The following is a 15,830-nucleotide window of genomic DNA, read 5'->3' on the forward strand; positions in this document are numbered from 1 at the left end:
ACTTATCTGTTTTATCTGCTCCTTCTCTGTTGCTGTTTTTTGGGAATTTTTTTGTTATAGAGTTAACTTGGAAATAGATTGATTTATATTTTCAAAGTTAGTTTGGATTTATTTGTGGTTTAAAAATGAATTAGTTGCAATATACTATATATCTCCTCCTGAGGAGTATTTATGTTTTCTTGATATGTTCTTTCTACATGTCTCTGATCCCTGATGGCCAAAAATTTGAGTTTTTCTCTTCTTTTCTTTTCTACATAAGCACTATATGTAATAATGGGTAAGTTGGGTTACAGTTGCTAGTCATTCCTCCAATGTGCAGAGTGCTAGAAGTACAGTGAATATATCATTATTAAATTATACTTAAATTATAAGTAAGAGATACTTGGTAGATAGATTAAAATAATGTTTTGTGAAGATAGGAAAGATTTATAGGTATTGTACAGTAGGAATAGTAGGACTGTCCAGTCATTTTTGATGCATATGGTTTTATTTCTGGATATCCTGCCAGATAAAAAAAACCTGGCTGAGCCTCTATTTTTATATCAAATTATAGTAAATTATTATATATAATTAATGGACAGCACTGAACTTGATGAGTTGAGGACGTAGCAGGTATTATCTTGAATGGGAATCTGAAATAATTTGCTTATTCTAGGTGATACTTCTTTCTTAATTTATTTTTCTTTTCTGGTTATTAACTTTCAACAGAGTCCAGTCAAGATCAACCAGATTAGCCTTGATGAAAGTGGTGAGCACATGGGTGTGTGTTCTGAAGATGGCAAGGTACATCATTTCTTTTTTCTCTTTGCTTATAAAGGTTCTTCAGTGTTATTTTTCCAGGCCACTGGAAGATCTGTGTACAGTGAAATTCTATAATAACATTAACTTAGCTCATCTGCCTTACTACCAAACACACTTCAGAAAACTCATCATTAAAGTCAAACATATTTGGTTCAAATCTACTTTTGGAAAAGTAATTACAAAAAATGTCAATACTGTTACTGGTATTAAGCTGATTAACAGCTATGGCAGAGGCACATGTCACTGCAATTATTGCCATGGTGCCAGTTATAGTTCACTGACTAGTCTGATGTTCCTGCAAGAATGTGTCTTAATGCTTCTTTGGTATAAATCCAGAAAATTGGATTCCTATGTACAAAATTTCTGTGGGCTGGTAGTTTTTCATCCATATATGTTTTAAAACTTTTATGTTTGCTACTTCTGGAATATTTTGATAAGCAGTCACCATCTATCAGGCTTAATAGTCAGTGAACTATTACAGCATTAAAGAAATGTGAAATCAATAACACATGCACACACCCTGTTTCTTTTTACAAATGTGGCACCTTCTGTTTCAACTAAAGACATACATCATTTTTTTTGCACAGTCAACAATTACCCATGTTTGTCTGGAACAAAGGGAGCTGTGACATTTTAGTGATTTTGAGAATTGATTTCTTCAGTTATTAGAATGTCTTTGTTTATTTTTAAGTGTGCAGCAGCCTCTACTAATAGTAATTTGGGGTGATAAAACTCTGCTATAATCTACTCAGATGCCTTTCCAAGAAATAATATTGCTGGTATATTGCGTATATTTGATACTGCTTCTCGAGGTCTGACTGATTGAAGTGGCCCAAGCTTGTTTATTATTGAATTCTTTGGCAGGTTCATAACAAATTAAACAACAAGCTCATTGTACCTAGGTAAATCTATTTTAACAGTATTAAGCTTCAGATTTAGGTACATTACATGTGCAGCCATAGACCAGTGGTGGCGAACCTTTTAGAGATCGAGTGCCCAAACTGCAACCCAAAACCCACTTATGCATCGCCGGGTGCCAGGTGGGTGTGGCCACCGAGCTGTCGGCTTGTGCTCGCTCGCTGTCAGCTCCGACTTATGCTCACTCTCTCGCTGTTTGCAGCAATTGCTGCTTCCGCCAAAAGTTGCTCCTTTTATAGCCTCTCGCCTATTCCCAGACTGTGCATGCACGGAGAGTAGGAAAAAGCTCGGCCCAGCAATGGCTCGCATACCACCAGAGACGGCTCCATATGCCGCCTGTGGCACGCGTACCATAGGTTTGCCACCACGGCCATAAACCATTGCAAAAATTTTCCATTGTATGAGCTGCAATGTAATCAAGTTAATTTTCACCTAGTATTCATCATTTAAGAGAGAGAATTTCCATACATTAATTGTCATAACTTTGGATATTTGACCCAGAATTTTAAGCTGAAAAAAAAAGTACCACACATTAAGGAATCTGGGAAAATGAACTGATAGCAAAATATTATTTTGTCCTCATCGATTCCAACACAGAAGAAGCCCAAGATTCTATGTATATTTTGTTAAAGGAATGATAAAATGGATAGTGTGGCAAGTAACAAAGTAGGTCTAAAATAATATGTATTGTGCCAAAATAAAATAGTATAGAACAGTCTATCAAATACAAATGTACATGTCTTCTAAGATGTGAACTAAAATGTCAAATCATGCACTTAACCATCATTAAAAAGGGGCAACAAAAAATGTTCTTCCTATGCCAAGTTCAGACTATCCTAGGAGCTACTGATACACTTCTATAGAAGAATTATTGAGCCTGTCATTTATACTTCTACAACTGTCTGGTTTGCTACAGTAACCAAACAGGACAGGTACAGGCTTCAACGGATAGTTAGGTCTGAAGAGAAAACTATTGCAACCGGCCTTCCTTTCATTGAGCACCTATATACTGCTTGGATCAGAAAGAAGGCTGAGAAAATATCTATAGAACCTTCACATCCTGTACATATTTCAACTCCTTCCCTCAAGATACCACTACATTACATGCCAAAACAATTAGACACAAAGACATTTTTTCCTCGTTCCTTCACTCTGCTGAACACTTAATTCCCACAGTTCTATCTTATGTCTGAGTGTATTATATACATACATACATACATACATACATACATACATACATACATACATAATGTAAGTGTGTGTATATAATATATATATATATATGTGTGTGTGTGTGTGTGTGTGTGTGTGTGTGTGTGTGTGTGTTTAAAATAAAATGAGCACCAGGGTAATTAAACTATAAAAGTTTAATTAAAAAACGCCAAGCTTTCGCCGTCACCTGCCGGCATCATCAGGGCTTAAAACGCTAGAAAGTGAGAGAGTCTCTTCTAAGCAAGCCAAAGTCTGCGCCCGGCTCCTTGATCTTGTTATCGGACCTAATTGTGTAGATTGCACTCCTGTGATCCGTTTCTTCCTGCACCCCTTATCTACATGTGTGTCATCACTTGTCTTCTTTTTCTTGGATTCCAGGGTAGGTGGAACAACCTCCCTATCTCCCTGGTTGTTCTCATTCCTTGATCCACTTTCCCCCTCAGGTTTGCGTGGTGGTTTGCATTTGCCTTTCTTCTTTTTCCCCCAATCCACATCCATGCAGCTGTTCTCTCTATGAGTGTTTTCCCTTTTTTCTCCAATGCCTCCCCCTCGTGCCCAGTTGTTACTAAGGTGGTCTTGTGTGACATTCTGGGCTACCTGGGTTACAGCAGTGAATTGGGGTGATTCGGTAAGCTGTTTATCTGCATAATAAGCCTTGTAAGTATGGCCATGCACAGTCATCATGTCCCTCCCCCCTTCTACTGCCGTCTTCTGCATCCTTCCTCCACACGCTACCATCGATACCATCGGTACAGGGGGGAGGTGGGATTCTGGTCTCCTCGGGCGTCACAATGCTCCTTTTCCACTCCCCTCCTCCCTCCGATGTTTCTTGTTCTTACATGAGTATGGTACGGATCTTTAGAGTCAATGGGTGTTGCTGATGTGAGGCACGGCAAAATGGTTTCACAAGCCCTGCCCCCCACACGTCCTTCTGTCTGGGTTCACTCTTCTCCCTGCTCCTCGGGGTATCCATCCACCCGTCGTTACCCTCAGCGCCGTCCCATGCTCCTAATTCGGCTGGCGTTGCTGGTCGGGGGAGCCGTCTCGTCCTCTTTGGATCGATCACCTTCTTTCTCCCAAGCTGCAAGTGGGGTGTCAATCTTAATTGTCTCTTCATATCTCCGTCTACGATGTTTTCCTGCGCTCCAATTGGGATATCCCCAGTGTTCATAATATGGAGATTGTGGGCTTCGATTTTCGCCGCCCCCCTAGTCTTTTGGAGGCGCGTCAGTATTGTAGGGGTGGTAGGGGATTTTGGATGTTGCTCCTTCTTCTCTAAACTGTCCACAATTTGTTGGGGGATTGGCATATCTTCCTTGATTTCTCTACTGAGTATGCCATCAAGCCGTCGGTAGTGGGGTGGGCAACTGGCCGCAGTTTTAATTACCCTGGTGCTCATTTTATTTTAAACATGAATATACCCAGGGTTCATATTTTTAATGCTATATATGTATATGTATGTTTTCTGAGGTTTTCGCGGATGTTTGTATGTAGGTCTTTGGTTGTTCGGGTTTTCTCCCGCGTAAAATTGGAAGTGTCTTGGCGACGTTTCGACGAAGTCCCATTCGTCATCTTCAGGCTGGTGCTTTCAGCTTCGTGCCTCGAGCTGCAGTGTGTGGTCGTGGCTGTTTCTTCCTTTTAACTGCCAGTGGAGGTATGAACTGATTGGGTGGGAGCTTGGCTGTGTTCTGATTGGGTGGAGGTGTGTTCTGATTGGTTAGAGGCTTGGCTGTGCTCTGATTGGCTGGGGGGTTGGCTGTGCTCTGATTGGCTGGGGGATTGGCTGTGCTCTGATTGGCTGGGGGAGTGTTCTGTTTGGTTGTGCTCAGGTTAGTCTGAGTTGCAGGGGGGTTTAAGATTTTGGGCTGCCTTGCTATTTTTTGGCTTCGCGTTCGTGGTCGTGCCTCATCTTCATGGAGGGTGTCAGTTTGCTTCATGTATGGATTGGAGGGGTTTAAAGTGGCTAATGATGCAGCTGTGGTCTGGTTTCTGGTTTGTGGTCGTGCCTCATTGTCGGTGTGGCTTTGGGTTTGCTTTTTGCGTGGATGTGTGGTGGTGACATCCTGTGTGGTTTTTGTGAGTGTGGGTCTGGTATCATTTTTTGTGTTAGGGAGTCGTTTGTCACTCAGACTAACCTGAGCACAAACAAACAGAACACTCCCCCAGCCAATCAGAGCACAGCCAACCCCCCCAGCCAATCAGAGCACAGCCAACCCCCCAGCCAATCAGACCACAGCCACGCCCCTAACCAATCAGAACACACCTCCACCCAATCAGAACACAGCCAAGCTCCCACCCAATCAGTTCATACCCCCACTGGCAGTTAAAAGGAAGAAACGGCTAAGACCACACATTGCTCCTCGAAGCACGAAGCTGAAAACACCAGCCTGAAAATGACGAATGGGACTTCGTCGAAACATTGCCAAGACACTTCCAATTTTACGCGGGAGAAAACCCAAACAACCAAAGACCTACATGTATATGTATATGTATATGTATGTAGGTCTTTGGTTATTCGGGTTTTCTCCCACGTAAAACAAGGCCATCAGTTTGACTTCAATAACACCCTTATCGTAGCCAGTGATGCCACAAAGGGAGGTCGGCTGCTAAAAGAAGCCTGGTTCTCGAATAACAACTCAATCAATCGTCACATTGACTTGCACCCAGCACAATAAGCGCTACGAAAATGGAACTCAAACCATCATCCTTTATATCACAAACCTTACAATCAACATCCACAACGTTCTAAACCAGGAGCTACACCTCCCCCCTACGAGAAACAATCTGATATAGACTATCCAGAAACCTCCCAACAACATCAAGGGGAAACCACACCCCCTTTAATTGGAGAAAACAACAATAATGACATTGGAGCGCTTAAGAAATTTGAGGATAGAACCACTAAATTTAGCACTACCCATAATAATAATAAAAGTGAATATCCCATACAGAGAGGGGAGAAAAAACATATGATGATGACCCGTTCGCTTGATAAAAGGGAAAGTAACATGAGCGGGGAATCTGCCCAAATACCAACAGACTTTTGCTCACAGAAATGGGGGGGGATTTAACTTGAATATTGACCTACGAGGAAAGATGAGCATGGAGGACACCATGATGGAGGAGGATGATTCAAACATTGAAAAATACCACATCCAGTTGATGCTTGTACATGCGAGCGAAGATAAATACTGGAGCATGCAGCAGAAGAAAGATGTTAAATTGCAGCCGATGAAGCCCCGCCTCCATGGTAGGATACACAATGACATCGAACTAAATCCCCCCGCTGCAATGAGAGCCAGTGCTGCCGGGAGAGGGCAGAACATAGCTTTAACAATACCCCCTGAGATCGACGGAGATGTGAACACAAGTGCTCGAGAGAACGACGGAAGAAATCTTTACTCCGATTCCCCCTCCCACCTATCAGCTGTTCAGCGGGGAATGCTGGCACGGTCTAGGAACCAAGCGCAGACGTCTATGGAACCCGTTTAAACCACCTTGTTAGAAACGGTCTCTCAACCCTGAAGATGTTGGGGAGTTTTCCCAACGAAAGCTTGGCAACCTTTTAATATAGTAAAATACTTTAATTAAAGTATTTTAACTTTAAACTCTCCTGGTGAACGCGCTTTATTCATTCCATTTATAATTATGCCCGGGAGTCGCATTTTCACCATCATTATTGAATATATATACATACACACACACACATATATATACATACATACATACATACATACATACATACATACATACATATTTGTTTTCTGACCTAAGACCTACATACATACGTATATATATATATATTTCTAAAATTTAGATTGCTAGCAAAGAATTAAGGGAGAACTGGAATAGCTATTTCGAACTCTTTATATTATGTGTGTGTGTGTGTGTGTGTGTGTGTACTGATGAGGTATATGAGATAATACATATATTATCCATGTAGTATGGCTATATTAATTTTATCCTCATCTGTTCTACTACCTTCTCTATTGGTATTATTATTATTATTACTTTGTTGTTTTGCATGTACACTGAGAGCTTATGCACCGGAGACAAATTCCTGGTGTGTTTAACCACACTTGTCCAATAAAGTATTCTATTCTATAACACAACATCAGCAATTAAAAGCCAGCTAATCCATAAGCCTGAAGGAATAAAAGGGGTTTGGTATGGCTTTAAAGGTATTACTTAATATTTTTAATAATAAATAAATAATTTCAAATGGTTAAAAATACTGCTTCCATTTGCTTTTTTAAAGTATAACTGGATATATTTGATAATTCTTTTGATCTTTTCAATTAAATAACAGATAAATCAATACAATATTAAAAACACATTATTTCAGGTTCAGGTATTTGGATTGTATACAGGAGAAGAATTCCACGAAACATTTGATTGTCCAATTAAAGTAAGTAATTGATTTTATTTTAATTTATTCTTTATGTGATTAATTTATTCTTAATTTTATTTAAATATTTTATTTTATTTTCAACAATATAATAAAGTTATGTTCAAAAATAGTTGCATTTATTCTGATAAGAATAGGAATAACTAACAAACTGCTATCCTGACTTGTTAAATTAACAGTTACCTAAAGATCTTTTGTGATTTATACTGTTTCATAGATATCCATTATCAAATCAGAGATACGTTATAGTATGTGCGATGTTGTGTAGGGTCTTAGGCCACAATAGTAGGGAATCCAGTTGTAGAAACTCTAGTTCAGTTGGTTACCATCTTTCTACAGGTTGAGGTTCTTGACCTTAGCACAGTTAGCCAGAATGATACTTCCAAAAGGTGGAAGATACTATCGATAGGACAAAGAAAATTGACAGGATCAAAAGAAAGTAGTATTGATTTTAAGTTTAGAAAATTGATTTTAGTTAATATTACTCTATATCATTCTGTGTCAGGGGTGTCAAACTCAATTTCATTGAGGACCGCATCAGCATTGCGGTTGCTCTCGGGGGGGCAGGTGGGTGTGGCCAGAGTGGGTGCGGCCTACTGGGTGGGTGTGGATGTAGTGGGTGTGGCCTACTAGGTGGGCATGGCCAGCTCTACATCGTTCGCATCAAGGGGCCTGGGCAGGAGTGGGACAGATCTGAGGGTCTCTGGCAGAAGGTGGTGCGACCGGGGCAAGCGCCAAGGCATTTCTTCATTCTTCACAAAGGATGACACCTCCCCAGCATGCACCCAGGGGGCGGGGCCGACACAGCAGGGGCTGGTTCCTTGCTGTTTCTAAACAGCCTTGTGGAGCTAAGACTGAATGTGCTTCAGCATAGATGGCCACCACAAAATTGTATATTGGCTCCCAGCTGGTCTGGGCCAGTGCCAAGGCAGCGGGGGCCGTTCCCTCACTGTTTACAGGATGGCTTCGCGGGCCACATGAAACCACTTCGCGGGCCGCATCTGGGCCCCGGGCCTTGTGTTTGACATGAATTAATGTTCACTTTTTCTTTGTAGAGAAATAACAGATATAGGCAGTCAGTTAAGGACAGCTGTTGGGATCAGAATTTCAGTTGCTAAGCACTGTTGTTGTAAAGCACAAGGTCAATGATTGCATCACTTGGCAACAGCATTTTGGGAAATTTCAATTGTCATCATTAAGCAAATCCTGTGATGTCTTTAAATATAACATCACATGGTTGCCATTTAGGATCTCTTGCTGGATTCCCCATTGACTTTGCTGTCAGATGCTAGTAGTGAAGAACATAAATGGCAATCGTGTGACTACAGGTTGCTGTGACATTGTAATTACACACCAAGTGCCCAAATCATGATCATATGACTGCTGGGATGCTGCAATAAGTGGAACGTTGAGGAACTCATTAACAAGGGACCACTGTAATCCTAACATTGCAATACAAATGTATTTATTTTTTCTCTCCATTATATTCAGATTGTTGCTGTTCACCCTCAATTTGTGAGATCACACTGTAAGCAGTTTGTAACAGGAGGAAACAAAGTAAGTTTTCTCATTTCATAAAACTTTTAAAATTTATAGGAGGGCTTGTTTGGGTTTGGCCCAAATAAGGAGATTTATGACAAAGATATTTGCTTAGAAATCTCAGGTTTCCTGATTGTAACTTTAATGAGAGGCCTTTACAAGCTGTATTTTCAAATCCATACATATATCATATGGGTTTCTGTTTCAGTGAATGTAATTTTTGTTCAACTGCTTCATATTTTGAAAAATTATTATTTTAAACTAAACTAATATTATGGAATGGAAAATAGTTTTGAGTTTCTAAAAGTTGGTAAAATATTCCCCATTGAGTAGGTACGCTGTAACAAGCACGTAGTTTAGTCATATTTATTATCACAGAACTGATTGTGATTTGTTTTTTGGGTGATGTACTTACAAGTGCATCCCATGTGGGATAAAGACAAATCAAGCTTAACATTTCCTTTCCTTTCCACGGTATAGGGGTTCAATAGAAGACATGATGTCATGTGTGCTAAAATTCCATTATGCAAACGTTGCAAGTTATCTATAGACAGTATACAATCTGTTTTGTTTATGCATTATCATGACACGTGATATTTTATCATTCCGTATGTGGCATACATCTATTACTATCGCAAAGATCTTAAAAATAATTAATTTATATCAAGTAGGCGAAGTTTATTCAGTGTGAATATTCTGCTTATCAGTTCAATTCAGTATTTAATCTTTTTTTAAACAAGATTTATTAATTTTCCATTTTAACAAAGCTTTAGGTATTAAGGAAGCAACTTGGTGGCTGGGTAATACATAGTCAATAATGCGTTTTTCCATTCATAAGTCGGTTTACATCATCAAAAATTTCCTCTCTGTTTCCCTTAGTTATGATACCAAATTTCAGATTAATACATTTCTAGTTATAACTCAATCATTTGAAACATTTATTGACGACTTTTGATTTATATGCCTTCAAATCCTGTTTTTAACTTTTATCTGGTTTCAATTACAGTATTCCAGTTAGCTTAATGTCCATAGTATTTAGATTTCGGATAGCCCACGGTTCCCTTAGCTCATTACAAAATAGTTATCATTTCTATAATACACTTATATTTATTCAAATAAATTCTTAGTTTATTCCACAATCATATTCATCGCTTATTAATAAAATAACTTTTATCCTCTGAATCCATCTTCTATGTTATAATTCAAAACTATTATTCTAGTAACTAATTTATTTCCCTTATAAATATAAATCCTGAATATTACATCAATTGATATATTTTAAAATCTCCTTATCCCATTAAGTACGATTTAAAGCTCTTCCATTAGAGGTCACTTAAAGAAAACCATTTTTTAAGTCTAACTCTGGCCTTCCTTTTGTGCCAAGCAGGCTTCCATAACATAGCTTTTAAATCCTCAGGTGGATCTCCTTCATTCCTGCATATGTCATTTGAATCAAGGGAGACCATCCAATCATCAGCCTATCAAGGAAGCTAGTCCCTTCATAGTCATTAAATTGTTGGCCTAATAGTTTAAATCTCCATAGTTGGTTTAGTGTATTTGTCATGAATTCAGGCTGATCTTCTTCTTCTGATTTCACTGGTTTAGATGAAAGATCGTATTCAGTGTTGTTTTTTTGGTTGTCTGAGTTATCTGAATTCTCAGTGTATTGTATATGTAAGTCTTCAGCATCTTCCATCTTAGTGTTGTTTTCTTCAGTTTCTGTTGCTGTTGAAGTTGCAGATTCTTTGGATGCAATCAAAGTTTGGATATCAAAGTTCTGAGTAGATTGTAGCTGGCATTCTTTGGTATTAATTCCTTCTTCTTCTGTTGCTTTTTGGGTTGTAAGTTCATCTGTTGGAGTCAGGGCTGCATTTGTAGCTTTAAGGTGGTACGTATATCTTTCAGTCTGGAATTCATTTGCTCAGTAGCCTCTAAGATTTTTTCAAGTATAAATTTGAAGTTAAACTGTGGGTAGTGTTCCTCCATTTCTGTGGTATTTGCAAATAGTCCTTTAGTGGAGGCTATTTTTAATGAAAGTCAATAGGAATCCACCTCCACTATAGAAAATTATTTTCACCACCCAGGTATTTCAGGTTCTTATCTTTTTTGATAATGTCAAGGACAAATATTAGTCTCAGAAGTCTCCCAGTCCCCCCCCCCCAAAAAAATCACTTGCTGTACCAAGTTTCATCACAAGATGCCCCTAGTGCCATGCACAGTTAAACTGTTATCTGGTTCAAAGAAGAAAGAAAGAAATATTCCTCTCTTTTTTTTCCAGCTTAGCAAACAAACAAAACAATATGTAAGAATAAAGAACTTTTTGAGAGCCCAGGTATCCAGAAATTACAAGTCCAAATATTTAGTCATTTAGTCTAGTTGTTCTATTTTTTTTTTCTTGCCTTAGCTTTATATTTCCAAAGTAGGCAGGAGCCACAGAATTGAGAAGGGGGAAGGAGGTATTCACAGGCTTTTACAGGAAAATAGATGGGAAGCAGGAAAGGTAAGGTCTCACCCAACTCCTCCTGGTTGCTTTTGTCATGTTTAATAGTGCTTTGGGCTTTCGGCAGGAACAGCTTGGTTAATGGCCAATCTTTTCTTTGTCAGTCCAGAGGAGCTGCCTCAGATCTAACGGAAGGGTTGCCGCCCTTCCGCGGTCATCGAGGGTCCTCCTCAGCAGTGGTTGTCCCTCCAGAGTGACTTTCGACCCTTTGCAGGGTCTTCCAACGGAGAAAAACCGGTGGAGAGAGCACCTTCTCCGCTCATCCGCTGGTGCTGCGATCGCAAACCAGAAGCCAGCATTTAATATTCTTAATTATGGACATGTTGACTAGTCTATCCATCTGCTATAAACCCAGATTGGGGATGGTTGGCAATAAACATTTGTGAATTACAAAGTTCAGGGAGTTTAGCTGTAAGAAAGAAGTGTTTTGTGATCTACAAATGTTCATGCAATAATAAATGGACTCATATTTAAATGACATAAGATTCTATGATTTTGTTGCAGAAGGAGTATGTTTAACCTTCTGAAATATACATCACTGTATAATATACAGTACACAAAAATACATATTTTATGTATTTGTGTACATATATGTATACTTTTTTGGGGGGTGGATTTGTTCAGTTATTACAGCGAAGGAGATAGCTCTGTGCAGGCAAAAGGATGCAGATATATACAAGTCCTTCAACTGATGTGGCTGTTCAAAGCTGTGCATGGAGGACTTTGAATATATATTAAAGCAAACAGGCCGCAGGCTAAGTGCTAAAGATTGCACCCTGGAAATATGTATCATTTGTCTTTTGCTTTGATCTATTGTATCTTATTTAAACAGATGGTTTGGTAAACAAATGGTTTGCAGTGAAACTATGTGCTGTATGGAATCAAGATTTTGCTGTGTGACCATTCTTAGTGAATGTCCAAATGAGCATGCAGCTATCAACCAGGTGGCAGATTCTTGAATATAAGAGTGATTTTGGGTAGATCATACAAACAAATTTGCATTCTGAACTACATGTATTATTGCTTGCATGTATGACTTTGCTAGGCTATGATTCTTCTTGATTCACATCAAGGCTTTTTTCCAGTATAGATTATGTTATTCTGTTATGTATATTTCTCATTTGTATTTTCCACGCCCAATTCTCTGGTCATTTTTTTTTTTTTTTTTTTGCAATTCTTCCTCTCCCTTTCATTTTACACAAATATTGAGGTGTATACATGAAAGATGCAAATATTATAATTGGGATAATTTAAAAAATAAATTATAATATACAAATTATTAGAGATACTTAAATTATGAAAGCAAATTAACTACTGATGGATATAGAAGTAGCTTTTCTAACAAAATTATTCTAATTTATTTATTAGGGTAATCTGCATAAAAGGAATAATCTATTGTTAATAAGTTTTTTTAGCTAGGAAGTTTATGGATACAAAGTTACTCTTTGAACTAGATTTTTGCTTGGATGTGGCATAACAAACTAAAATTGAATCAAGACAAGATTGAGCATATTGTTTTTTGCTAATGACTGTCTTTTGAAGGGTTATTTTCCTATTCTGGGGAAAACCCTTATCCTGAACAAGTAGATTGACAGCTTGAAGTGCTTCTCAATCCTATCCAGTCTATGAATGCTCAAATGAGCATAAGTGATGGATATCTTATTTCACTGTTCATGATTTAGTAATGTCCATCTTTCTACATAAGACAGATCTGGCATCATTAACCTTTATATTGATCACCACCAAAATAGATTATTGCAATGCAGCTTACAGAAGAATGCCTTTGAAATAAATTGCACCAATTCAAATAATTGCTATTAAGAATTTATACATTTGATCAGTTGAGAGCACATGTTCTATAGGTATACAAAATAAAAATGAAGAAAAAACTATAATCGATACATACAAAATAATATAAAACACACAATAATGTGCAATCAGAACCAAAATATTTAGCATTTGGGTTCTTATCCTAATCACAAGGCCTGGAGAAAGAGCCAGGTCTTAATTGTCTTCCCAAAGGCCTTTTAGATTGGAGCCAAACGGCTCTAGAATCCTTCGGCTCCCACCCTTGCTCCTGTAGGACCTCCGTAATGTGGGGGCTCCACTGGGAAAAATGCATCTAACTGATTTTTGCTTTCTCCACAAAGTTTGTTTCCCTTCCCTCTCCTAATGATCAATCACCTTGCTAACCCATTCTAGGCCTCCTGTCTCCTTCCTTCCAGCTTTCTAATGTTATGTTATCTTTGTCTCTTCCCCACCCCACCCACCTGCCTTTCTGCTGCTGATTCAGAGGATTTTGGAGAATGAAGTGTGAATTGACATCTTTGGAGGCCTATGACTTGTAGTCAGCTATGGAGGATGGCCTATCTAGGGGAGGAAGCAAATGGGAGGTGGGTTTGCAGGTGTGTGTATGTGTGTGTGTGCGTGCACACAAGAGTTGTAACACGTTCTGTGACTGGAGGAGGGGGAAGAATCTCCATACTCTATTCACACATACACACCTGAAGGTAATGCTATGCGAACATTGCACTGGTTTAACACACTTATGTCATATGTCACCAGAAAGATTGTTTCAGAAGGCAGTGACCATGACATGCTTTGGTGAAGGGACCCAGAATGTGCCTTCCCTAACTAAGTGTGTGAGAAAGTAGTCAGTCTTGCATTTAATGCCATTTAGGGAATTACAGGTAATAACCAATACCTTGAATTACATCTAGAAGCATATTGGGATCAGTGTAGCTTGTAAAGCACAGATGTTACAAGGCCATAATGAGAAATATTCATAACAACCTGCACTACTGCACTGAATGGTCTTCAAGGACATATACAGTATAATGCAGTGGTATAGTCATGAGACTGGTTAAATGTGAATGACTGTGAACAGAGTCCCCCAGTCTATGAAGGTGCAAAACTGATGTACAGGTCAAAGTTGTGCAAAGATCACATTGGCCACAGCTATCAAATAGGAATTTCAAATAGGAATTGTTAGTATGTATGAAAAAAAATTTCCTCAATCTGTTACCCTTCTATCAAGTTGTACTTCAATTATCATAATTCCCAATTATTAGGGTAGAAGTCTGAAATGAAGTAACAAAGGCAATCCTGGAGCACAGGGGAACTACCAGAGGACTGGAAAAGAGCTGATGTAGTTCCCATCTACAAAAAAGGAAAAAAAAAATGGACCCAGGAAATTACAGACCTATCAGCCTGATCTCAATACCTGGGAAGATCCTGGAAAAGATAATCAAACAATGAATCAGCGAACACCTAGAGGCAAACAAAGTCATTATTAAAAGCCAACATGGATTTGTCAAGAATAGATATGCCAGACAAATCTTATTGCATTCTTTGACCAAGTGACAAAATTAGTGGACCAGAGGAATGCTGTGGATATAATTTACTCGGACTTCAGTAAGGCATTTGATAAAGTAGATCACAACCTACTACTTGACAAGATAGAAAAATATGGGGTAGACAGCACCATCGCCAGATGGATCCATAGCTGGCTGACTGGCCGTACTCAGCGGTGTGGTCCTCAATGGAACCGCATCTACATGGAGGGAAGTGTTAGTGAGGTGCCCCAAGATGCTCTTCAACATCTTTATCAATGATTTGGATGAGGGGATAGATGGGGAACTCATCAAATTTGCAGACGATACCAAGCTGGCAGGAATAGCCAACACTCCAGAAGACAGGCTTAAGATACAGAAGGATCTGGACAGACTTGAACACTGGGCGCTATCTAACAAAATGAAATTCAATGATGAAAAAGTAAGGTTCTACATTTAGGCAAGAAAAACCAAATGTACAGGTATAGTATAGGGGGTATCTTGCTCAATAGTAGTAATTGTGAGAGGGACCTCAGAGTCCTAGTGGACAATCACCTAAATATGAGCCAGCAGTGTGCTGCAGCTGCCAAAAAGGCCAGCACAGTGCTAGGCTGCATTATCAGAGGGATAGAATCAAGATCACGTAAAGTATTAATACCACTTTACAATGCCTTGGTAAGGCCACACTTGGAATACTGCATCCAGTTTTGGTCACCACGATGTAAAAAAGATGTTGAGACTCTAGAAAGAGTACAGAGAAGAGCAACAAAGATGATTAGGGGACTGGAGGCTAAAACATATAAGGAACGGTTGCTAGAATTGGGTATGTCTAGAACGAAAGAAGGATGAGGGGGGACATGATAGCAGTGTTCCAATATCTCAGGGGCTGCCACAAAGAAGAGGGAGTCAAGCTATTTTCCAAAGCGCCTGAAGGCAGGACAAGAAGCAACGGATGGAAACTAATCAAGGAGAGAAGCAACCTAGAACTAAGGAGAAACTTCCTGACAGTTAGAACAATTAACCAGTGGAACAACCTGCCTCCAGAAGCGGTGAATGCTCCAACACTGGAAGTTTTTAAGAAGAAACTGGACAGCCATTTGTCCGAAATGGTATAGGGTTT

The 15,830-nt window shown here is 39.1% G+C and overlaps 1 protein-coding gene across 3 annotated transcripts in view; it reads left to right on the forward strand.

Annotated features, from left to right (window-relative positions):
- Nucleotides 1-15,830, forward strand: part of VPS41 (VPS41 subunit of HOPS complex) — a 169,907-nt gene that overhangs the window by 48,057 nt on the left and 106,020 nt on the right. For all 3 annotated transcript variants that reach the window (XM_039336737.1, XM_039336738.1, XM_039336740.1), the window contains exons 5-7: nt 709-783; nt 7,277-7,339; nt 8,831-8,896. In XM_039336737.1, coding sequence (XP_039192671.1) covers nt 709-783; nt 7,277-7,339; nt 8,831-8,896 — 204 coding nt within the window. The remainder of the gene's footprint in view (nt 1-708; nt 784-7,276; nt 7,340-8,830; nt 8,897-15,830) is intronic.

The sequence above is a fragment of the Crotalus tigris genome, unplaced genomic scaffold, assembly GCF_016545835.1.
Source record: "Crotalus tigris isolate CLP2741 ecotype Arizona unplaced genomic scaffold, ASM1654583v1 scf7180000017666.379230911805:20528666, whole genome shotgun sequence".
NCBI lineage: Eukaryota > Metazoa > Chordata > Lepidosauria > Squamata > Viperidae > Crotalus > Crotalus tigris.